At 36.2% G+C, this 24264-nt stretch overlaps 1 protein-coding gene and 1 non-coding gene across 2 annotated transcripts; one reads left to right on the top strand and one right to left on the bottom strand.

Moving 5' to 3' along the window:
- LOC132287604 (small nucleolar RNA snoR118) lies at positions 1 to 88 on the top strand. The gene has a single exon (XR_009473099.1). It is a non-coding gene; the product is annotated as a small nucleolar RNA snoR118 (small nucleolar RNA).
- Positions 89 to 5767: 5679 nt separating this feature from the next.
- Positions 5768 to 6809, bottom strand: LOC132284778 (uncharacterized). The gene has a single exon (XM_059786905.1). The coding sequence runs from the start codon at positions 6668 to 6670 to the stop codon at positions 5849 to 5851; it is 822 nt and encodes a 273-aa protein (XP_059642888.1). The 5' UTR covers positions 6671 to 6809; the 3' UTR covers positions 5768 to 5848.
- Between the last annotated feature and the right edge of the window lie 17455 nt (positions 6810 to 24264).

Genomic DNA, 24264 nt, shown 5'->3' with positions numbered 1-24264 from the left:
GTGAATGATGATATACGCACTGGGCTCTGAGCAGTTTGTTTTCTGCAGTTATTGATGCAAATGCAGCCTAGAAAGCTATATCCGACCCTTTGTAAACTATAATAATACTTTCTAATTCAAGAGTTGATGTGAATTTGTCGTGAAGTGTTGATTTTTCAACTTTCAAATGTTCAAATTGTGGGTTATGGCACCATTTTTAGGAAAAATATTATAGAAGACAAATAAATCATGTAAAAGTGGACTGAAGACTTTAGTGTTTTTTTTTTGGAGACGTATATGCATTTGAAATGCATTGGTGTTAGGAATTTTCGGTTTTCTTTCAATTTGTCATTTGACGGTTTTACTTGTCCTTAAAATTTAGCATCAGGTTTGAATTGAGCAAATTTTCTGTCATAAATTATAAGTTGTAAAATTCTTCCAAGTATTAATGTTTAATAGACCCTTTTCGGCCTCATAGAAGTTGTGTAGTATCCAATGGTGGATGTATTGCATATTCGCTTTTGTATATGTGATTTAGGATAGTTTTTTGTCTAGTAATTGTCAGTCTTGCAAATTCCTTCATTGTGTTTGAAGATTCTTGCTTCATTTTCATGTTTCAATTAGTTCAATATTTAATACTACATACAAGTTTACTCGGCATTTCTCCTTGTATAAAGGTGCGCACAATGCATTTACATAAAGCTAGTTTTTCTCTCTGATGTCCTACTTATCAGTTCTTTTTTTGGTTTGTAAACTGTCAATACCCAATCTATGAGTTCATTTACATCAACACTTAATCTCAGTATTCTCCGTGGGAAAAAGATGTATAGCACATGCCATATCTAGGTTGCCCAATGATGGAAAATCTTATAATATTGAATGGTTTCATGGTTTTCATTCATTACTAGCCTTACCACACTACCATCACCTCCTCCTCCCCCTTTATGCTACACACATACACTGCGCGTTTTTGTGTAAATTACACTTACCTCCCTTTAATTTATATATTTATTAGTATATTTATTTATGGTGATGGGCAAGGCTTTAGATGAATGCCATTAGATTTAAACCATTGATGATTTGAAGCTATGAGATCTGAGGGATCTAAAATCATTTCATTTCTATTGTGATTCCAACATCTAGACCTAAAGCCCAAATGGTGGTGCTACTTTTTGTGGTAGCTGGAAAAACAAACAGAAGATGAAGAAGGAATCAGTTACTGTAGATGGATCTTGTAGTTATTGGGTCTCTGTACTAATTCCTTATATGGTACAACTTGGTCTGAGCAACCGAAACCCATTGTTTGCCTGTGAATATGTTCAAGCTTTCCGGAGTATTAACATTTGACAATTTTTTTCTTTTTTTTCCTACTTGTCTTTATGTTTGTGGGTAATTAATTCATGTACCATTGAACTTACCTGGGAGTTTGGATGGGGTTTGTGCAATTGAACTGGTCTAACCTAATGGTACTTCTAAGGACTCAAGAAGAGTATAACTCTATGTGTGTGTAATGAAACTAGACATGTATTTGAATATTTCCCTTCAATTCCACAATATTGTATTAGTTGAAGGAAATTCTCTAATGAGAAAATGAATAATGTGCGTGACTTTATGTATTGATTTGTCTTTGCAGATTATTCTATCCGTCAAATTTGAATCATAACAAAATGCGTCTTTGTTCCAACAACCGTTGATGCACTATACGTGCAATTGAACAGGTATTGGAAATTTTAAGGACTCAATGTCTATCACTTTGTATATAAAATGAATGTGTGGTTTTTTCATGATGCATTGGCACGTTTGTGTAAGGATGTTTTTTTATTAACCTAAAATATTGTCCTTTGCTTTTTGGATGTTGCCCTTTCTTTGATCAAGAGCTCTTGCTTTGTGTTGAAATTCATCAGTAAATTGCTTTGCAATTTATGATTGAAAAGTTTTAGTTTTCTGTGATGGGCCCTATGATGGAAAACTCATATTGCAGAGCGGTTGCTTTGATTTTCATTAGGAGCGTCATCATCGCCACAACCGTCACCACCACCACCACCACCACCACCATTTATTATTATTATTATTATTATTATTATTATTGGCGGGGAGAGGCTTTTAATGAAAGCCATACGACTTCAACTATCAATGAATCGTAATAGCTATGAGATCTGAGGGCTTATCCTGTGTTATTCATTTACTATTTATTTTTTGTGGTTTTTGATTCCTCTTTCTGACTTCAATGGTAGTGGGTTTTTCCTAACAATTAATGTTTGTCACAAGCCTTCAACTACCACTGTCATCTCATTATCATCATAATTTGCTTATAATATCTGTTTTGTTGATTTATGAAGATTAATGGTATATTTGGTTGAGGGGAGAGGAGGGAAGGGGAGGGAAGGGAAGGGTGGATCAGAGGGTAAATAGAAGAATGTTTTCGTGTTTGGTTGAAGAGAAGAGAAGAGAAGAGGGATGTTTAATGGTATTGTCGCATTATACAGGGATGTTTAATGGTATTGTTGCATTGTACAAACTTAGGCAGATTTGTACGTTGGACAGTGTGTAGCTTTGTAATAAAGTTGTTGTAGGACCTGGAGTAGGTTACTTAAAAAATAAAGAAAATTCTATTTTCTAGTTTTTTGGACATCTTTTACATAATTTGTGGATTTAGCACTTGGTTTGGTAAATTAAAAAGTGTAAGTGTGTGTGTGTGTATATATAAAAAAAGTGTTAGTGTGTGTGTATATATATATATATATATGAACAACTGACCACCCCTTTAAAAGGAGGGCTTATTCAAGTTGGGCTATTGCTCATTTGGATTCTCATCAAAATATCATGGACCCAAGTAGATGTTGATTATCAAGGGTCTTGTGGCCAGTTTTGAGTCTCCAAAGTGGTGTATGAGTCCCTTGCTAATGATAAAAAATAATAACAATAAAAAAATTAGATGTTGGAATGTGAAACCACGAGGCAAGACATTGGAATGTCCAAATGTTTGAAGCCACGCCACAGAATGCCATGTGTCATTTATATTATATAGCATTGGTCAGGAGTGCTTGTTCAAAAATAGAAAGTATTCTAAAACTGGGAACACTTTTTCCGAGTAAAATGGTAACCCAAATATGCTCCTCCAAAGAAAAAAAAAAAAAAAAAAGAAAAAAAAAATTCCATAGTGAACGGGAAAATAATAGAGAGAGAAATAACCTAAGAGATTGTTCAATATTCTCTTTCCACATAACCTATCAGAGATTACAACCGCATCATAACCTAAGAGGACAAGAAATAATAGAGAGATGCATACAAAAAGAGAATCTTCAATGGTTTTCAAAATTTCCATGTGACATAAATCTATTCTTAATTCATTCCCAGACTTTTGGCTCGAGCTCGTCTTGCTAAGTCAAATGAGCTAACCTGATTCTGCTCAAGCTTCCTCAACTATAGACGAGCCGAACTAGAGCACTGATGTTGTTTTCCTGCTACTTTACTTTGTTTTTATATTGTCATTTGGCATAAATAATTATTGCATACCAAATGTTTGATATTATACTCCATAGAACATTGTCACACACATCACGACCAGTTTAATTCTAACCCAATCCGGTACTAATATATTACGCAAACTATGATCACCTGTCTCTACCACTGCACAGGACCCTACATCAATGTTTGTAAGAAGAGGCAGTGCTAAATTCACATCACTGGTGAGTCCTCGTGTCCTTTCAAGGGTAGAAAGTTTTTTCTTCAAAGGCCTTCACGGTTCTAGATAAGGACAAGGAAGCAACGGAGTCTTCATTGGTTAATCAGAAGGGTACTACTTCTGCAGACTATGATGACAATTCATCTTTCGCAATTGTTTTTGCATGGTGGACCTAAGACGGAGGGTTGCAATAGTGAGCCTGTTGATACATATCTAAAGGATCTGTACGTGCCTGCATTATTCATTGGGCAACTAGCAAGGTCGTTACTGTCGCACAATCCATTCCATTTCAAATCTGGTCTCAACTAAGAATGCAGCTGCTTGTGCCGACTAGGTCTAGCTCAACGAGCCTTGACTGATGGATATACCAAGAAAAGGGGAGAAATTGGAGGTGAAGCTTCAGATTGTACTTCAATCCATCATTGATAATGATGTTAATGTGAAGGTTAAGATTAAGCAAAGAAGAGTAAAGAAAGCCAGACACTCATATACTGGTTAGGAACACCTTTGCCCAGCCTGATTATTTCATTGGGTCCACCAAGAACGAACTTTTGGTCATGTTTCTCTATATTTGGATTATGGCTTGATTGCGTAATTTTCTTGAAGAAAAGTGTGAGAATTTCAGCGTCTTTGAGATGGCTGGCTGATGGGTGGTCAAAATTCAAGAGATAAACAGCCTTCCATTTTGTACCATTTCCTACCAAAGCAGCCTAGCTAGTAGGATATCGTTCCTACACTTTTATGGTTAGGAGTGTTCATTTCATCGATAAATTCGATTCAATCCATGAGTTTTTAGTCCCATGGTGATTCATAAATTATGAATATGTAAAGATCATATTGGATCACGGATTAGAGTCTCCAAAATCTAATCCCATCCAATCCATCAAGAATATTATATATATATATATATGGGAGGCAATATTGACACTCTATTTTTTCTTCAATTGTACTTTATTTATCTTTTTCTTTTAAAGGAAATGACAAGAAGGTCATTGAATCATCATTCCTTATAAATTTTCTTTTTCTTTTAAAGGAAATGACAAGAAGGTCATTGAATCATCATTCCTTAATTTATAATGTCATAATTACCCTTTATACAGTTTAAAATTTTTTTTTTTTAAGAAGGAATATTCGTATTCCACTTTTCTCCAATTTTACTACACTTATCATTTTCTTTTAAAGGAAATGACAAGAAGGTCATTGAATTCATTAATGCACTATGCCTTATTTTATTATGCCATGACTACCCTTTACACAATTTTCTATTTTTTTTATTTTATTTTATTTATTTTTAGTTCCTTTACTATTTTTTTTAAGTGCTATACTTTCTTTTATTTTCAGAGATCCTTTCAAAGAAGATAATTTATTTCATATTGATAATTTTATTTTTGGTAGTCATAATTTATTTAATATTGACTTTTTGTTTTTTTGGGTGCAATTAAAATAAATAATTTATTCAACAAAGTTAATTTTAATTTTTATTTTAAATCCTGTCAAAAGAGATAATTTTTTTTTTTTTTTGTCCCTTCAAAAGAAAATGATTTATTCCATACTAAGAGCCTTTATAGCAATATGTTAAAACATTATTTTGTATATACACTGCTACTGCTACGTATGATGTGTAAATTTTTATTTATTTTTTATTTTTAACAGTCTGTTAAGATGCATTGTCAGATCACCAATATATAAAATTATTGTATATTTTACATAATTTTTTTACACAGCCACATTCAAAGGGCATAAAATCTCGCTGGCCAAGTCTAGCCCGGCCCACCATTTAAGAAGGAAGCCCGGCAACCTCCCAGCCCATCCTTTCTCACACAGGGCCTGTCTTAACCTAGGAATCAACCCAAACAGAGTTTGGGCTCGTTGAAGAACGACTAGGCCCATATTATCTTGGGGGCTAGAAAATAAAATTCTGACAAATTAAAAGAGAAGGGATTACTCACTAGGCTTATTGAGTAATGCAATGTTTAAGTAATATCAATTTGTAATACTAATTCAATTCAATCTATATTATTTTATGAATGCAATTGAATTCAATTAGATTTAATACTTAATCCGACAGATCAGCTGTCAACTTTCTGTTGCAAAATCAAAGTGTAGAAATAATAATGCTAATTCATAAATTTAAAATTCAAAAATGAACTTTTGAAGAAAAAGAAAAAAGAAAAATTGTAATTGTCATAGTAGCCTTCTTGGCCTTAGGGTTTTGGAGGAAGCTTTAGAAACCAAAAATCCAACACCCAAGCACATGACCCAAATCCCCACATCGACGGCCCATCTCACTCCTTCCATCTCCGTCTCTATCTCCATCTCGTCTCTCCTATTTTCATCAATCTCGTCCTCCTCCGACCAACCTCCACCGCCTGATCTCATCTCCACTTCGTCCCCATTAGAGGAGCAAGAACAAGAACCACAATAACAGCCGTCTGATTCAGTGTCGTCCACTTCTCTCTCCTCTGGTATCTCCTCCAACCCCTGAAAACACTTGACCCTCCTCTTCCTCTTGACCACCATCTCCACCGTCTGAGCCATCGCCGCCGCGTGTCCCTCCGCCGCCACGCAAACCTCCGCCTCCTTGACATCCACTCCGACCAAGTCCCTCTCAAGAACACACTTGCAGTCCAATTTCCACTGATCATCGTCGTCCTCGTCTTTCCTGAAAATCCCCTTCAACAGCTTCTCGTCTCTCAAGTAGACCTCGAAGCGTACACCTTCGCTTGCCCGAACCCGCTCTCTGCTCCCGTAAATGGCGCCTGAATTACCTTTGCTAACCGTGTCGGCGGCGGCGGCTGACGATATGAGTCGGTGGAGCGTAACGAAGGCGGGCGAGTCGGGTCGGATATTGGAGCCATCGACGTCCAACGGGCTTTCACTGATGCGAGGGAGGTAATAGAGAGTGAGGGAATCGGGTAAGGTTTTTGTATGGGCATTGGAAACGGATAGTCGGAGATAGAAGTCCTTGATCTTCAGGCGATCGTACTGCTGAAACCCTCTGCACATATCTTTTGGTTGGATGTTTCGTCTGACTTACAACGATGAGATGATGATTTCTACTTCTACTGTGCGTGTGATTGTGTGTGTATATGAAGACGATATATATATATATATATATATATATATTAGGGATTTATGCGATGGAGATGAGAGACGCCATGAGGCGGAGCGAGCTACCTCGGTTTTAATTGGAAATCAAGGGGTGAGCTGGATCTGAGCACACGGTTTTTTGGTGACGTGGACAAGACGACAAGACGGTAGTGGCTTTTGGCCAACAAAACAGTGTCTAGAATTGCCGCGTGTGAGGAGGCTTCCAAGACATTGCGTCCACTTGCACCCAGCTGTTCCTGTTTTGATATTTAGTCCAACTCTTGTTTGCTCATTGGGCTTTCTGTTCTTGCCCATATCATATTGTAATTTGTAAATTACTACTGACTCGGAAAAATTTTTGCTTTAATTTTTATTTTTTAAAAACACACATGAATATATATAAATATATAATTGTTTTCTTTAGAGACCTGCTTGACTATTTTTAATTTAAATTTTTCGGTGAGAAATTAAGTGTCGTTTGTTACGATTGATATCAGATTTATTCTTTGATTCGTTTGAGATGCCCGAGTCCAAGTATAATAAATCGATTTAGCGCATGCAAAATTGCAGCTCTTGTCTTGATCAAGTCCCAAGTATAGTGAATGTTAATTAGAAATGCATAACTATTACTTTAATTGATGGTTGATATCATCTCCTCTTAGAGTTGTAGGATGCATGAATGTCGCTTTATTTTGACCGTTATTATCATCCCCTTTAAATATTGTAAGATACATGATCATAGAAGAATATACAGCCACACTATTTCACGTCATTTTAGTACAAAAATGGCATTATACATTGAATAAAGTTACTGAATTTTATTTATTTATTTATTTATTTATTTGTATTGATGGGGGCAGTTTCTTTTTGGCTATGTGTTGTGGCGTGGTTTGGCATTAAAGATGTGTCGCCAACAGTATTCACACAACTTGTGCAACATTAGTTTCCGAAGATATTTGTGTTTGTCTATTAAGAAACCAGACTGTTACGTTCCACATCACCACCTTGTTTTTACTTGTGTTGGTGGTTATAGGGTCTGTTTGGAAGTAGAGTACCAAGAACTTCTTTAATAACTTTTTTTTTTTTTTTTTTTTTTTTTTTTTTTTTTTTTTTTTTTTTTTTTTTTTTTGTTTCTAAAAAGAGTAAGGTTCTTTTGGAAAAATGAAATTGTGACTTTGAAATTAGAATTAGAGGCTCCAATATTATTTGGAATTAGAGGCTCCAATTATATTCCAAATTTATCAAATTCATAATTTCAATTCTGAGATAGGAGTGAATATTTCAAATTCCAAATTTAAATACAACCATATACTAATGAACATGAACAATATTCAGATATAAATATATTACAGGCACACATAAACATAGACATATATACACGAGTGTACACAAATATATTTACACATAAATACACATATACAAACACACACACACACACATTGGTTTGTGAATATATTTATGGTGGTTGTGACAAGGTTGGGAAATTTTTAAGCATGTCTAACTTAATGTTCAGAAGAAGAATAGAGGAGGGGAATATATATATGTAATATTGATATATATACCACAGGACAAGCATGTGGGGGTGCCAGGCATGATTTGTGGTGCAGAAGAAGAAGCAATCCAACATGAAAATTTATTGGAATTCTTGAAGAAAAAAGGTTGATCCGTAATTCTCATTTGTCCATATCAAAATATATTATGTGAAAATGTCATCAAATGCTTACTATAAGCTTCAGCACTTCCAAATCAAATAATTTTTTTATTATTTTTATTATTATTATTTTTTTTAAAATTTTAAGCAAATTATACATAATATTAAAAAGTAATTACATAAGGGGCCATTCGGCCAAAACACAACCCAAAAGGGAAACAAGGCCCAAAATACAAGCGGCCCAACATGGGAAAGCCCAGCCATGAAACCAAACTAATAACCGCGATTAACGGCTAATTAGCTGTTAAGTGAGGTTGTTATAGCTCAATCCGTTGTGAAACCCTAGCTGAGGATAATGATTGATATCATCATCTGAGTGAACTACCCGGCGGTCTTGGAGGAGGACGGTAGTGAGCAGGCGACAAATTCCAATCCCTGAGAATTTGCCTTGAAGATTGATTGTCTTTCAAGAACCCTGTTTTAAGCAAAGCTGTGACTGTGGAGGTGATCTTTGCAAGCACCACTCTCTGTGTTGATTTTTTCTTTTTGAAGATCCTTTTGTTTCTTTCTTCCCAAGTATGGTAGATCACGGAGGAGAAACATACTTTCCGCAGCAGGTTCATGGGTGAGTCCTTTTTCCACTAGGTGCTTATGGAAAGGATCAGGTCCTCCCAATTTGTAATTATAGTACTGAATTTGCATTTGTATTTGATAAAGCGCCATATTGGGGAGATGAAATTGCACTTGAAGAATATATGTTGGTGTGATTCTAGGTGGTTTTGGCAGAGAGCACAGATATTTTCATGGCGGGACATTGATTTGCAGTCAAGAGTTAGAAGTCTAGATTGGACTGCTAGCCATAGGTTGAACTTCATCTTGGGTATTGAGGGGGATCTCCACAATAAATTGTGCCAATGAACTTCAGGAGAGTGCTCTGCAAGATGGCTTGTTGTGTGCTTGAGGCTGTAGGTGTCATTTGGGGATGCCATCCAAAGGGGATTTTTTTTTTTTTTTTTTTTTTTTTTTTTTTTTTTTTTTTTTTTTTCTAGAGGAGCATGGAGGGGGAAGTGAGAGCAGCTCTAGGATGGCATTTGTGAGGCCAATGGGAAAAGACCAAGATGAGTTCAAGATGAAAGTATTAACTGTGACTATTGTTGACCCTACGGATTTCCCTCAAGGGCAATCTAGTACTTTTGATGATAACAAACCATTAATGATGTTCAATGTACTAATGTCTACATTGAGCGTAATTCTAGATTAAGAGGAACATTGTGAGGAAGGAAGGACATCTCAAAAACAAGATCTCTTCCAAAGCCATTGGAGCTGAAATCATATGTCAATATCTCACCAAGGCAAAACACAATTGGCATAAGGTAGTCCATGCAACTTAAAAGATTAGCAAAACCTATTTATGGGGTAGACAGGTTGGTGAGTGGCTTAGGAGTAAAATGTAAAGAGTCTGTTATCATTTGAAGCTCGCTCTAAGGTCGTATATCATTCATACACTTCAAACCATCACATACACATTCTGAGACATCAAAGAGCATCAAGAAAATAGACTCAGTTAGCTCAGCCGACTCAGTCTGAAACTCATGTTACAACGGCTAAGACAAGGGTTTACAACGGCTATTGACTCTGGAAGAGCTCTATAAATATCCTGTGATAAGTTTGCTGAAGGGTGGGTGCTTGAGCCTTAGTTTACTGCATGTTATTCATACAATCTTGCTGAGTAAAAAGTTTGGCTATCCTCCATTCATTGATTCTCTAAGCTAAACTTCAGATATTTCTTCTCTCACACACACTTACTTCATTTAGAGTGAGTGAGCTTCATTTGTATCATTTGATTCTCTAGAGAGTGTAAACTGTAATTTCAAGTTGTGTGACAGAGAGAGAAAGAGAGATCTTTGTAATTCACTTCTATATTCCTTTGTAAGACTAGGAGAAGGAATTCTTTTAGCCGAGCTATTGTAAGGGCTGGTTTGCGCGCCCCTAAGACTAAGAGAGGGTGTCTCTTAGCTAGAAAAAGGAAGGAACTGTTTCTTTCAAGGTTTGCCCTCCACCCGTAAGGAGGAGCCATATTGGATTGGGAAGTCTCAAGAGGGGTCTTAAGCCGAGGAGTAGGAGTTTCCGAACCTCGCTAAAATTGCTGTGTCTATATTTGCAATCTCTCTTACTCTTCTCTTTACATTACAGTTTATGTTTATTTGATGATTTGTTTAACTTGATTTTGTTAACTCATTATTGCATATCAGCTCAAGTAGTTAGAGTTAGTTTTAAATCACATTTTCATAAAACTTTTAATCAGCTATTTTTGGACAAGGACTCTATTCACCCCCCTCTAGAATCCATTCTTGGGTAACAAGTGGTATCAGAGCCTAAATTCTATCTATATGACTTAATCGTCTTAGAATACGATCATGTCCAACATTGGATCATTGTCTTCCTTAGAAGGTCAGTACAGCAATCGACCTCCCTTATTTGATGGTAACGATTTTAACTATTGGAAAAATAGAATGAGAGTCTTTCTTGAAAATGTTGGCATTGAAGTTTGGGATGTCGTTGAATTTGGAAACAATGTTGCCACTAAAATAGTAGAAGGGAATGAAGTTCCCAAACCAAAATCCGAATGGGATGCAAATCACCGTAAACTAGTTCAATGCAACTCCAAGGCCAAAAACAATCTCTATTGCGCATTAAGTAAAGATGAGTACAATAAAATTTGTGATTGTGACACGGCCAAAGAAATTTGGGACAAACTCATTGTCACCTATGAAGGAACTAGTCAAGTTAAGAATACCAAAATTCATAGACTTGTGCATCAATATGAACTCTTTAGCATGAATGAAAATGAATCAATTAGTGAAATATTTTCTCATTTTACTAACATCATTAACCCCTTGAAGAATCTTGGTAGGATATATCCTTCTTCCGATCATGTTAGAAAGATCTTATGGGTACTTACAAAAGGATGGAACTCGAAGGTTACCGCTATTCAAGAAGCCAAAGACATTGAGAAGCTACCTCTAGATGAGCTTCTTGGGTCTCTCCTTTCATATGAAATCACCATGAAGGACCAATCAGCAAAAGAAGCCGTTCAATCCAAGACTACCGCCCTCCAAGCCTCCACAAATGAAGAGGTATCTAAAGATACCATTGAAGATGATGAAGAAATTGCCCTTTCCACACTCTCTTACAAAAGATATCTTCAAAAGAAGAAATACAATAAAAGAGGCAGTCTCAGAAAGAGTTCTTCATCATCATCATCACGTGGCTCCTCTCAAAAGGAGCAATCCACATGCTTTCATTGTGGAAAATCAGGGCACTTCAAAGCTGATTGCTTCCTCTATAAAAAGGAAAAGGAGGAAAAATCCAAGAAGAAATCGATGAAAGCCTCGTGGGAAGATGATGACTCTCTCACATCCGGAAGTGATGATGATCTTGAGAAAAACAACCTAGCTAATCTTTGCCTTATGGCAAATGACGATGAGATAAGTTCTTCCTCCAACTCTTCTTTTGAGCAAGGCATCTCCTTTGATGACTTACTTGATGAATATAATGGGTTACAAGATGCTTTTCAAGAACTCTATAAAGAACTAGGAAAAATGGTTTTGAAATGTGCTTCTTTCAAAAGAGAAAACTTTATTCTTTCAAACAATCTTGAAAAAGCAAGAAATGAAAATAATTCTCTCAAAAAGGAAATAGAATCTATCTCTCACAAGGATCCTAGTAAACTCATTTTTGAAAATGATTCACTAAACTTAATTATTGAAGATCAATTAAAACATCATTACTAAATTCACTCAAGGTAAAGAAAATTTGAGAAAGATACTTCGTAATCAACAAAGTACTTTTTTTAAAACCGGCCTAGGATACAATCCTCACTCCAAGGATGCATGTCTACTAAAAAGAAGAAAGCCATTGTTTGAGCATTTTATTCAGACTAGTACTCAATCATCATCTCACTATCTCCATGAAAATGATAGATCTTCAAAAAGGAAATGGAAGCCTTTTAGAACCAAACTAATTTGGGTTCCCAAATGATCTTATGTTCATCAATCTAACCCATATGGACCCAAGAATGTGTGGGTACCAAGGGAAGATCACATTAATCTGTTTTGTAGGTGGGAATAAAGTCTTCACCTTCCTTCAAGGACAAATGGTTCCTCGATAGTGGTTGCTCTCGTCACATGACCGGTGATCGTTCAATCTTTTCAACTCTAAGACCTCACAATGGGGGAAATGTTACATTTGGTGACAATTCCAAAGGAAAGGTAATCGGCATTGGAACCATAGGTATATCTTCATCCTTAGTCAACTATGTGACAAAGGCTTTAATATGTTATTTAAATCGGATAAATGCAATGTTGAAAAAGATGGAATTCAAATTTTTAATGCTCTTAGAAATGAAAACTTATACAATTTGCTTTTATGTGAATTGCATGACCAAAATGTTAAATGCTTTGTATCATCTAGTGATAATAGTTGGCTTTGGCATAGAAGACTTGGTCACACTAGCATGGACTCTATTTCAAAATTATCTAAGCTTGAGTTAGTCAAAGGCCTCCCAAAGACTAACTTTGTCAAAGATAAAACTTGTGGTGCTTTCCAAATAGGCAAACAAAACAAGTCTTCTTTTAAAAAGAAAAAGGATGTAACAACCTCTAGACCACTTAAGTTAATTCACATGGACTTATTTGGTCCAGAAAGAATTGCCAGCCTTGGTGGAAAGCGATATGCTTATGTCATTGTTGATGACTTCTCTAGATTCACTTGGGTATTTTTTCTTACACACAAAAATGAAACATTTTCAATCTTTTCTAGATTTTGTAGAAGAGTGGAAAATGAAGAGGAATGTAAGATCAAATGTATTAGAAGTGATAGAGGAAGAGAATTTGACAATCAAGATGCAGAAAGGTTTTGTGATGAAAATGGATATGATCATAACCTTTCGGCTCCTAGAACTCTTCAACAAAATGGAGTTGTTGAAAGAAAAAATAGGTCTCTTCAAGAAATGGCTAGGACTATGCTTAATGAGCATTTGTCTCCTAGATCTCTTTGGGCCGAAGCCGTTAACACTTCATGCTTTGTCATCAATAGGGTTATTGTTAGAAAAATTCTCAACAAAACTCCCCTATGAGCTTTGGAATCAAAAGAAGCCCAACATTGCCTATTTTAAAGTCTTTGGATGTAAATGTTTTGTGCTTAACGATAAAGATAATCTAGGAAAGTTTGAACCAAAATCAGATGAAGGCATTTTTCTTGGCTATTCATCTAAAAGTCGAGCTTATAGAGTGTTCAACAAAAGAACACAAGTTGTGGTGGAATCAATTCATGTTGTGTTTAATGAATCTGATTTTCCACGGCTAAGTGTCCCATTAGATGATGATGATGAGAAAAGTGACATTGACAAAAATGTTGACATCATTGACATTGAAAATCTCAAACTTGATAATCCCCAAAAGGATAATGCAAGTGAAACTCTCTCTATTGTCAACTCTCCTATGGAATGGAAGTTTGTCAATGATTATCCCATTAATCAAATTATAGGTGATCCATCCAAAGGAGTAGGCACAAGGTTACAACTTAAAAATCTTTGCAATTATGTAGCTTTTGTCTCTCATCTTGAACCTAAAAACATTCATGAAGCCGAAAAGGATGAGTTTTGGATTGTTGCCATGCAAAAAAAGCTAAATTAATTTGAAAGAAACAAAGTTTGGGAACTAGTACCTAGACCTAAAGAAAAGACCATCAATGGCACTAAATGGATATTTAGAAATAAGAAAGATGAATCAGGAAATATAGTGAGGAACAAGGCACGACTTGTTGCTCAAGGTTATAATCAAGAAGAAGGCATTGATTATGAAGAAACCTTTGCCCCCGTAGCTCAGCTTGAAGCTATTAGAATGCTCCTTGCCTTTGCATCATTCAAGAATTTTAAGTTATTTCAAATGGATTTAAAGAGTGCATTCTTAAATGGCTTCATAGATGAAGAAGTTTATGTTGAACAACCACCGGGCTTCGAAAGCTTTGACTGGCCTAATCATGTGCTTAAATTATCTAAAGCTCTCCATGGTTTAAAGCAAGCTCCAAGAGCTTGGTATGAAAGACTCAGTGGTTTTCTTCTTCAAAATGGTTTTATTAGAGGTAAGATTGATAAAACACTATTCACCAAAACCATTAAAAACAACTTGTTAATTGTTCAAATTTATATAGATGATATTATCTTTGGTTCAACTAATAGCATGTTTTATGAATAGTTTGCTTCAATCATGTAAAACGAGTTTGAAATGAGCATAATGGGAGACCTCAACTTCTTCTTAGGGTTGCAAATCAAACAAACACTTGATGGCATTTTCATTTGCCAATCCAAGTACGTTAAAGATTTGCTAAAGAAATTTGGCTTGGAGGACGCCAAAATGCCAAAACTCCAATGAGTTCTTCCTTGAAAATTGATAAGGATGAAAAAGGCATAGAAGTAGATATTAAAAAATATAGAAGAATGATTGGTAGCCTCTTATACTTAACGGCAAGTAAGCCGGACATTATGTTTTGTGTATGCTTGTGTGCTAGATTTCAATCTTGTCATAAGGAATCTCATTTAAGTGCTGCAAAACGTATTTTTAAATATTTGTGTGGTACTATCAATCTTGGTTTATGGTACCCTAGACACACTTCATTTGAACTAGTTGGTTACTCGGATGCGGATTTTGCCGGATGCAAAATTGATAGGAAAAGCACCAGTGGAACCTGTCATCTTCTTGGTCAATCTCTTGTTTCTTGGTCATGTAAAAAGCAAAACTCAGTTGCTTTGTCAACAGCAGAGGCCGAATACGTGGCTGCAGGAAGTTGTTGTACTCAAACACTCTACATTAAGCAACAACTTGAGGACTTTGGGCTAATGTATGATCATATTCCTATTAAATGTGACAACACGAGTGCTATATGCATCTCCAAAAATCCTATTTAGCATTCAAAAACCAAACATATTGAAATTCGATACCATTTCCTTAGAGATCATGTATCTAAGGCGATATCGAACTTGAATTCATTCCCACCGATAAACAATTAGCTGATATTTTCACAAAACCTCTCAATGAAGACAGGTTTTGCTCCCTTAAAAGAGAAATTGGGTTAACCAGTGAGGATACAGTGATCAAAACTATGTCTCCTCTCAAATTAGTGCCTTAGTCCAACTGAGCCGACTTAGTTGTTAACTAAGTCGACTAAATTCTAAACTAAGCCGACTCAGTTGTGAACTGAGCCGACTAAGTTTGATTACTCCATTGATTAGGTCTCAGTCTAACTCAGCCTACTAAGTTGCTGATTGAGCCGACTCAGTTAGTCACTGAGCCGACTCGTTTTAATGGGTCACTTTCTTTTTAGGGTCTGTTCCCATCATATTTCTTCCTCAACACCAAAGGGGGAAGTCACAGCGGCAATTCCACCTCTCAAGGTACGATTCCATCTCTTTTCCTCCAAATAGGTACGAATTCTTTTTCTGCTCTCTAAATTTCATTTTTTTTGCCTTGATCAATTCCTATTTATACATCTCATCCAGATACCCTTATCCTCAAATCCAACCCGATTTATCCCAAACCCTAACTCGCCATGTCTGTCAACCCTCTATCTCACCGAAACCCTAAGAGATCTAGGCGTACTCACAATGACGATTCAGGCCCTAGCAACCCAATACCTCCTCAACCCATTGAAGCCTAAAGTCGCAGCATGCCCCTTCCTTACTCTCGTCTCTTCAGATGCCCATCCTATAAGACTCTATTCAAAAACAACTTTGCAAATCGCAAGGTTGCCAAGGAAAAGTGTTTTACAGAGGAAACATGTGATGCCTTTAACCTTAATACCTACAAGTTGTTAAGGATATTGGACAGGAGCAATTTGTGAAATTAGACATTCCTTACTATCTGCGCATTGTAAGGGTTTTCTACACACATCTTGAAAGGGTTGGTCGAACAAGAAATGTTCGCACATTTCTGGGCTTTGCTTCACATATATTCGATAAAGAAGAAATTGGGGCCGCCCTAGAAATTTTCAGATGACTTTGATAAATATGAGGCAGTGTGACAGATTCGATACAACAAATCCCTCACCAATATCTCCATCATCAAGACCAAACAACTCATTCTTGAGGTCCGAGTTCTTCATAACATTATCACCTATACTTTCCTTCCTAAGTCGGGTAGCCATGCGAGTGTCATAAAGATGGAAGTCTTTCTGATGTGGTGCGTGCTCAATGGAAAACAGTTCAACTTTGCCTATGTCATGCTCAATCAAATGCTCAAGTGCAAGGAAAGAAAATCTGGATTTCTCTTTTATGCTATGCCTTTAACTCTTCTATTCACCAGATGGATGTTTCCTCTCGACTTTGAAGAATCTGAAACACTTGGGCCTAAGGATAAATTCAGTCCCTCTCAAATGATACTCATGGGACTTGAACTGGATGAGCAGGGCACCTGGTTCTACCCTAGGCAGAAAAGGTGGGAAGACGCCCTTGCCAGGGGAGAAGAACCAATTGATGAAGACAGTGACGCTGACGAGCCTCACGGAACTGATGATATGGCTGATCATGAGAATGATCCTGCACTTGCTGCTGACATCCCAACCGATGGACCTTCCACTTGAGATATCTTACTGGAACAACTTGCCATCTCCCGTCGAATAGAAACTAAGATGATTACACTCACCAACCGTGTGGACACATTGTCTCTTCACTATGAAGACTTGCAAGCCAACCTTGCGGAGATTCGTGGCGCTTTGGACCTCCCTCCTTTTTGATGCTGCCAAAGGGGGAGAATGAGTGGTTGGTTGATGTGTTAAGGAAGCATTTCTATGGTCTAACTTAATATTATTTATGATTAGATCTAGCTTAGGACTTATTGCCTTGTGGATCCATTACTTCATCATAAAAGCTAGCTGTTTTTGGTTCAATGTCAATCATGCACTGATTTCTACATTAAATGTATTGACATGTTTTTGGATATATATGATATAATGTGCTTCTCTTCAAATTGACATGTTATGTGCCTTCTTTCAATTTGATTTATATCTACAGAATGATAGGGGGAGATAATGTTGAAAATCTCTATAAATGTCATGCTTGATAATTATAATTTGCAATTTATTTATTAAAGCTTTTGTTACACAATAAATTCAACTTAATGCTTACTGATAGGGGGAGTACCCTTTCTATGTTTATAAAGAACACATCACTGTTTTGTCATCATCAAAAAGGGGGAGATTGTTGACCCTACGGATTTCCCTCAAGGGCAATCTAGTTTTTTTTATGATAACAAACCATTAATGATGTTTAATGTACTAATGTCTACATTGAGCTTAATTCTAGATTAAGAGGAATATTACGAGGAAGGAAGGACATCTCAAAAACAAGATCTCTTCCAAAGCCATTGGAGCTGAAATTATACGTCAATATCTCACCAAGGCAAAACACAATTGGCACAAGGTAGTCCATGCAACTTAAAAGATCAGCAAACCTATCTATAAGGTAGACAGGTTGGTGAGTGGCTTAGGAGCAAAATGTAAAGAGTCTGTGATCATTTGAAGCTCACTCTATGGTTGTATATCATTCATACACTTCAAACCATCACATACACATTCTGAGACATCAAAGAGCATCAAGAAAATAGACTCAGTCAACTCAGTTGACTCAGTCTGAAACTTAGCCGACTCTCTTCTCAACTCAGCTGACTCAATTAGGCCGAGGCTCATCAAAATCAAAATGCAACTCAGCCGGCTAAATTGATAATTCAGCTGACTCCCTTCTCAACTAAGCTGACTCTCTTCTCAACTCAGCCGACTCAATCAGGCCAAGGCTCTTCACTTTTAGAATCTTGAAAATGCACAACTCAGTCGACTCAGTTACTAACCAAGCTGACTTATTCTTGAACTGAGCCGACTCAGTTCTTAACTTAGCTGACTTCTCTGTTGGTCAAACAGATCTGTAAAATAGATCCCTCATTTTTCAACCTGTGATTCATTTGCAGTTTGATTCACATGTGCTTACTGACATGTTGACTGTCTTCTAACAGCATTAATATACTTGTTTTGAAGTCAACAGCTATAGCATCCATAAAAGAGCCATACACATGATTACAAATCTGATATCTACCCTATGCATTAAACATTTCCGTCATACAAGGTATCTCTGTCATAAGAAGCTTCTCTGCCAAATGTTGCTATGTCATGTCTTAATCAAGAGAAGTTTTTTAACGGCTAAGACAAGGGTTTACAACGGCTATTGACTCTGGAAGAGCTCTATAAATATCCTGTGATAAGTTTGCTGAAGGGTGGATGCTTGAGCCTTAGTTTACTACGTGTTATTCATATAATCTTGCTGAGTAAAATTTTTAGCTATCCTCCATTCATTGATTCTCTAAGCTAAACTTCAGATATTTCTTCTCTCACACACACTTACTTCATTTAGAGTGAGTGAGCTTCATTTGTATCATTTGATTCTCTAGAGAGTGTAAACTGCAATTTCAAGTTGTGAGAGAGAGAGAGAGAGAGATCTGTGTAATTCACTTCTATATTCCTTTGTAAGACTAGGAGAAGGAATTCACTTAGCCAAGCTATTGTAAAGGCTGGTTTGCCCCTAAGACTAAGAGAGGGTGTCTCTTAGCTAGAAGAAGGAAGGAACTGTTTCTTTCAAGGTTTGTTCTCTACCCTTAAGGAGGAGCCATATTGGTTTGGGAAGTCTCAAGAGCGGTCTTGAGTCGAGGAGTAGATGTTTCCAAACCTCGCTAAAATCGATGTGTCTATGTTTGCAATCTCTCTTACTCTTCTCTTTACATTACAATTTATGTTTATTTGTTGATTTGTTTAACTTGATTTTGTTAACTCATTATTGCATATCAGTTCAAGTAGTTAGAGTTAGTTTTAAATCACATTTTCATAAAACTTTCAATCAGCTATTTTTGGATAAGGACTCTATTCACCCCCATCTAGAGTCCATTTTTGGGCAACAACTATATAATTGAATCCAGCTTCAGGGAGAGTTCTTGGTGGGTATCTTTTGCTAAGAGGGCCTCCAGAAATCCAATTGTCCAACCAAAAGGTAGTAGCAATTCCATTACCAATTTTTTATTGAATGAGAAGCTTTGCAGGATGCCTGAGCTGAAGTATCTTTCGCTAACTCCAAGAGTAAGGTTGAGGGATCTTGAGAGTCCAAAAGTTTCTTGACTTAATGAGGTGTGTGTTGCACCAAATGATCCACAGCCTGTTATTTTCATCTGTTTGTAAATCCCAAATATACTTTAGGATAGCAGTTTTGTTGGTGAGCTCTATAAGTTTGGAATACTAAGGCCACCTTCCTCCTTAGGTTTGCATACCTTCCCCTAAGCTATTTTTGCTCCTATTGTCTTCATTTCTGGACTTGACCAAAGGAAGGATCCAAATATTTGGTTCAGCTCATTGATGACTGCCATTGGGAGGATGAATAAGCTTGACTAGTAGATTTGTGTTGACACCAAGATTGCTTTAATAAGTTGAAATCTACCTACATAAGAAAGAGACATAGCTGACCAATGTGAGATTCTATTGGTGATCTTCTCAATTAAAATACTGCAATGCTGTGCCTTTAGATTTGTGGAAATGAGTGGGACTCCAAGGTACTTGACTGGGAGTGTGCCAGGACCAATGCCAAGCAAGGATATGATTTGTGCTTGAGTGTGAGGTTGAGTTCCAGAGAAGAAAACATTACTCTTGGATAGATTTATGTCAAGACCAGACATGTTGCAGAAATGATCAAGAGCTAATTTTAAAATGGAGACAAAAGTAATATCTCCTTGGCACAAGAGGAGGAGGTCATCAACATAGGAAAGATGAATGATCTTCAGTGCTCAACATCTCTAGTGGTATTTGAATGTACATACTTTTCCCACACAATAATTAATAATGCAGGACAAAACATCCATAAAAATCATAAAGAGAAAAGGGGAAATAGGTTCCCCTTGTCTCAGCCCCCTTTTGCCTTTGAAGTATCCTTAGAATTCACCATTTAAGGCAATGATGAATGATGGTGTGGATATACAGACATGTATTAGTGAGATAAATTTGGGTGGGAAGTTCAGGAGAGAGAGGCATCTTAGAATGAAGTCCCATTTCACTGAATCAAATGCTTTCCTTAAGTCCAACTTGATGTCACACCTAGCAGGGGAAGAGTCCTTATGGTACCCTCTGAGCAGCTCATGAGCAAGTAGAATGGGGTCTGTAATCCTTTTTCCATGAATGAAGGCTGCTTGTGACATGTCAATGAAGTGTAGTAGTGTGGATTGCAATTTGGTTGCAAGCAATTTGGCTATACACTTGTAGACAGTGTTACAGCAGGAGATAGGTCTATAATCATGTATGGAGGATGGGTTTGGGCATTATGGAACTAGGGCTATATATGTGTTGTTGGCCTCAGAGAGCATTTTCCTATTTCTTAAAAATTCAGAGATTGCATTGGTGACAGTTCTTTCCACAATTCCCTAAGTTTTGTGAAAGAAAGAAGCACTATAGCCATCTAGTCCAGGGGCCTTCTCTTTGCTAAGCTTAAACATGCAAGATTGAATCTCCTTGTGTGATGGAATCTCATCTAATAGAGAGTGAAGATGATCAGGGATCTTTTTGGTGATGTGGTTTTATAGATCAGTAATTGTAATACCCCTAATTTTAAAAGGATAGTCTCGGCATTTATTTATTTGTTTTACTTGCATTTTAAAATTGTTTAATTGATTAGTTGGCTATTTGTTTATTTATTTAATTTAATTAAGTGTTTAATTGTAAATTGTGTGCTTATTTGATTAATTTGAATTTAAATAATTTAATTGATTTGTTTGCTTTTATGATGATGTGTACTTTGTGAAATTAATTATTAGATTAAAATGATTTATTTTAGTAATGGATTTGGATAATAGTAATGGACCAACCAATTAGGTCCCATGGACTACTTGGATAGGAGGTTTACGGGTACGGATATTACCCATGGATAGTTGTATGTGTGTGTGTGTGTATATATATATATGTACAAGGATAGTAATTTATTAATAATATTATTTTTTTAAACATTTATATTAATAATAATAATATGGAATAATCTGATATAATAATAGATATATATAAGATTATATATACGTATAAATTTTAGTTACCTTTTTTATATTTTTACCTTTTCTTTTTTATTTTTCCTTATAGTCAGACTTGTACTAAAATTGGAATTAGGGTTAGAATATATTGCCTATATATATATAAGTATAGGTCTATGAGAGGGGGATATATTATTTACTACGTGATATATGTTAGAGAAGGAGAGATAACAGAGAAGGAAAAAGAGGGAAAACAGAGAGAGAAAGAGGAAGAGTTCGACCAAGAGAAAAGGGCTGAACTAAGGAGGAGGAAGGTTGGGGCTGTTCGTGGGTTAGAACCAGAGCAGTAGGAGGCTTGACGGCAATTAAAGGTTGCCGAAAAATCTAGGAAGAAGAAGATTAAGTTTTAATCTGAAACTTGAGGCAAGTTCTAATTCTGTCTGTTCTCCTTTAACTTGTGTTCTATACATGCTTAGTTAAATTCCAGGATTTTTAATTGGATTTAATAAACTAGTTTGCATGCTAAAAATATGAATTTGTAGTGTGTATGAATATGTTAATGGGTTTGTCTATATTTTCATGTTTAGATAATTGGATGCATGACTTATATTCTTTAAATGTTGAAATCATGTTTATATGATGCATAATCAGTGAAGGGACACTAGGGGATGTATGTTTAAAGCTTTGAACCTTCAAAAATGGAGGTTTGAAGTAACAGAGCCTTCAGAGAAGAAGAAGTTGGTATGCCGCGGAGGGTCGATTGGCCAGTTTGTTGTTTTGGTCCACCGAAGTAGCTCAGTAGTGAGGGGTAGAGGTTGTATTTTGGCTGACCGAATGGGGTATTTTGGTCGACAAAAATAGCTGTATCGGCTGACCGGTTTAGTACTTTGGTCGACCGGTTTGGCACTGGGAATTTTTTCTGGGATTTTTGTATACTGTATGTATTTGTATGTGTTGGAACTATTGTAAATGTTCTAAATCTGTTTAAGATAGATTCAAATCTGTTAAGATAAGTTCATGGAGGAATAGGAAAGCATGATTAAATATTAATATGCTAATGATAGGAACAATATGGACTTTAATTTGATATATATGTTGTTGATGGAGGATATAATTGCTTAACTTTAATCTAGCAAGCTTTCGTGATGTATGTATATATGATTTTAGTCTTATATTATTAGTATAATATGATCATATATATGTCTGATTTTTATTATGCTCATCTTTGGATTTAATTGATGCAGTATTATATTTATTTCATCAATTGTGGATTGTATGATGTAATGCACCAGTATGAGATGTGGCATTCTAGGGATGGATTAACTTATCAGTTAAGTCCTACCTATTTTTGTATAAGGGAATGGATTAACTAAAATGTTAAGTCCTACATATATTCGTATCAGGTCAACTGAACAAGTTGAATGACCTAGCGTGATTTACTTTATATTAGATAGGATGGTTGTTATATTTATATATATTTAGTTATAGGCCATGATATGAGTTTGAGTCTCAGGATCTATGGTTAGGGCGTGTATATTGCCAAGGATGTGTAGCTAGATATAGTGTAGTTATGTACCCTGGTAGGTCTAGGTACTCATACTCACTATATGTGCGGTTTTGCATACTGCCTACTATTCAAGTTGAGACAACCCTATAGTCTAGTGAGGTTCCTTTAGTGTGTGTGTATATATATACGGACTATATAGTTATTGTTTTGACTTGGATGTATACGTGTATCGAGTCTCTGTTTGGGATGTAGTAGATAAAAACTTGTTTGTGGGGCTGACCCACTATTATTTTTCAGGTGTTCGTCAGATCCAACCATAGAGGTGGTTCGTGCCGAGCAGAGACTATCCATTCACTCTTCCAATTCGACGTAAGAGTCTTCTTTATATTTTAGTATTTGGATTTAGTTTTATTTTATTTATTTATTTAATTTCAGTTGGATTATGGATAGGGGTCCACATGATAGATTCCCGAGTTGTAATGATATCAGAGATTTTGGATATAATCATTTGGAGGATTAAAAAATTATTTATTGAAGGAGTTATTATTTAGTTTCCTTTCTGCTTATTTATTTATTCTTATTTTTTTTCTTTTTATACTCATTGCTTGTTTAAATATTAATTGTTTAATATCCTTCAGTTCTGTGCTCAGACTTGATCACCCGTGGTTCTAAAATCGAGGGGTATCACAGTAATACAGTGTGTTGAGGGAGGGGTGCAGCCAAGCAAAATTTGGAAATGAGCCACCACTTCAGCTTTGATGGCCTCTATATCTGTAATCACAATACCACTTTCTGTGGTGAGGGAGATGATTTTCTTTTTATTGTTCCTTGAAGAGAGTGATTTGTGGAAGTATGAAGAGTTGCAGTCTCCCAATTTAAGCTAGGTCATCCTTGATTTCTACCTCAACGTGTCTTCTTGACAGTTTGTAAGATAGAGATATTCCTTTGTAAGGGAATTTTCTAACTGTCTGAGGAGGCTATCACTTAGATTGTTGTCAAGGTCTAGTTGGCATGAATCAAACTCCAATTTTACTGAGTGGAGTTTGGAGTCAATCCCAGAAAACTCCTTTTTACATTTTTCCTTAAGTACCTTCTTCAATAATTTGAGTTTTTGAACTACTTGATATATTGATGTGCCTTTGATGTAAGTACTCCAAACTTCCTGGACTGAGGGAAGAAATTAGGGATGAGAACTCTATGCACTAAAATATTTGAAAGGTATACATCTACTTAGAAGGTGAAAATTCATGGAGAC

This window comes from Cornus florida, unplaced genomic scaffold (genome assembly GCF_030987335.1).
Source record: "Cornus florida cultivar Cherokee Brave unplaced genomic scaffold, ASM3098733v1 CherokeeBrave_3.0.0_Hap2_Chr11, whole genome shotgun sequence".
NCBI lineage: Eukaryota > Viridiplantae > Streptophyta > Magnoliopsida > Cornales > Cornaceae > Cornus > Cornus florida.
The sequence above is the reverse complement of the archived record's forward strand: the minus strand, read 5'-3'. Positions and strand labels throughout refer to the sequence as shown.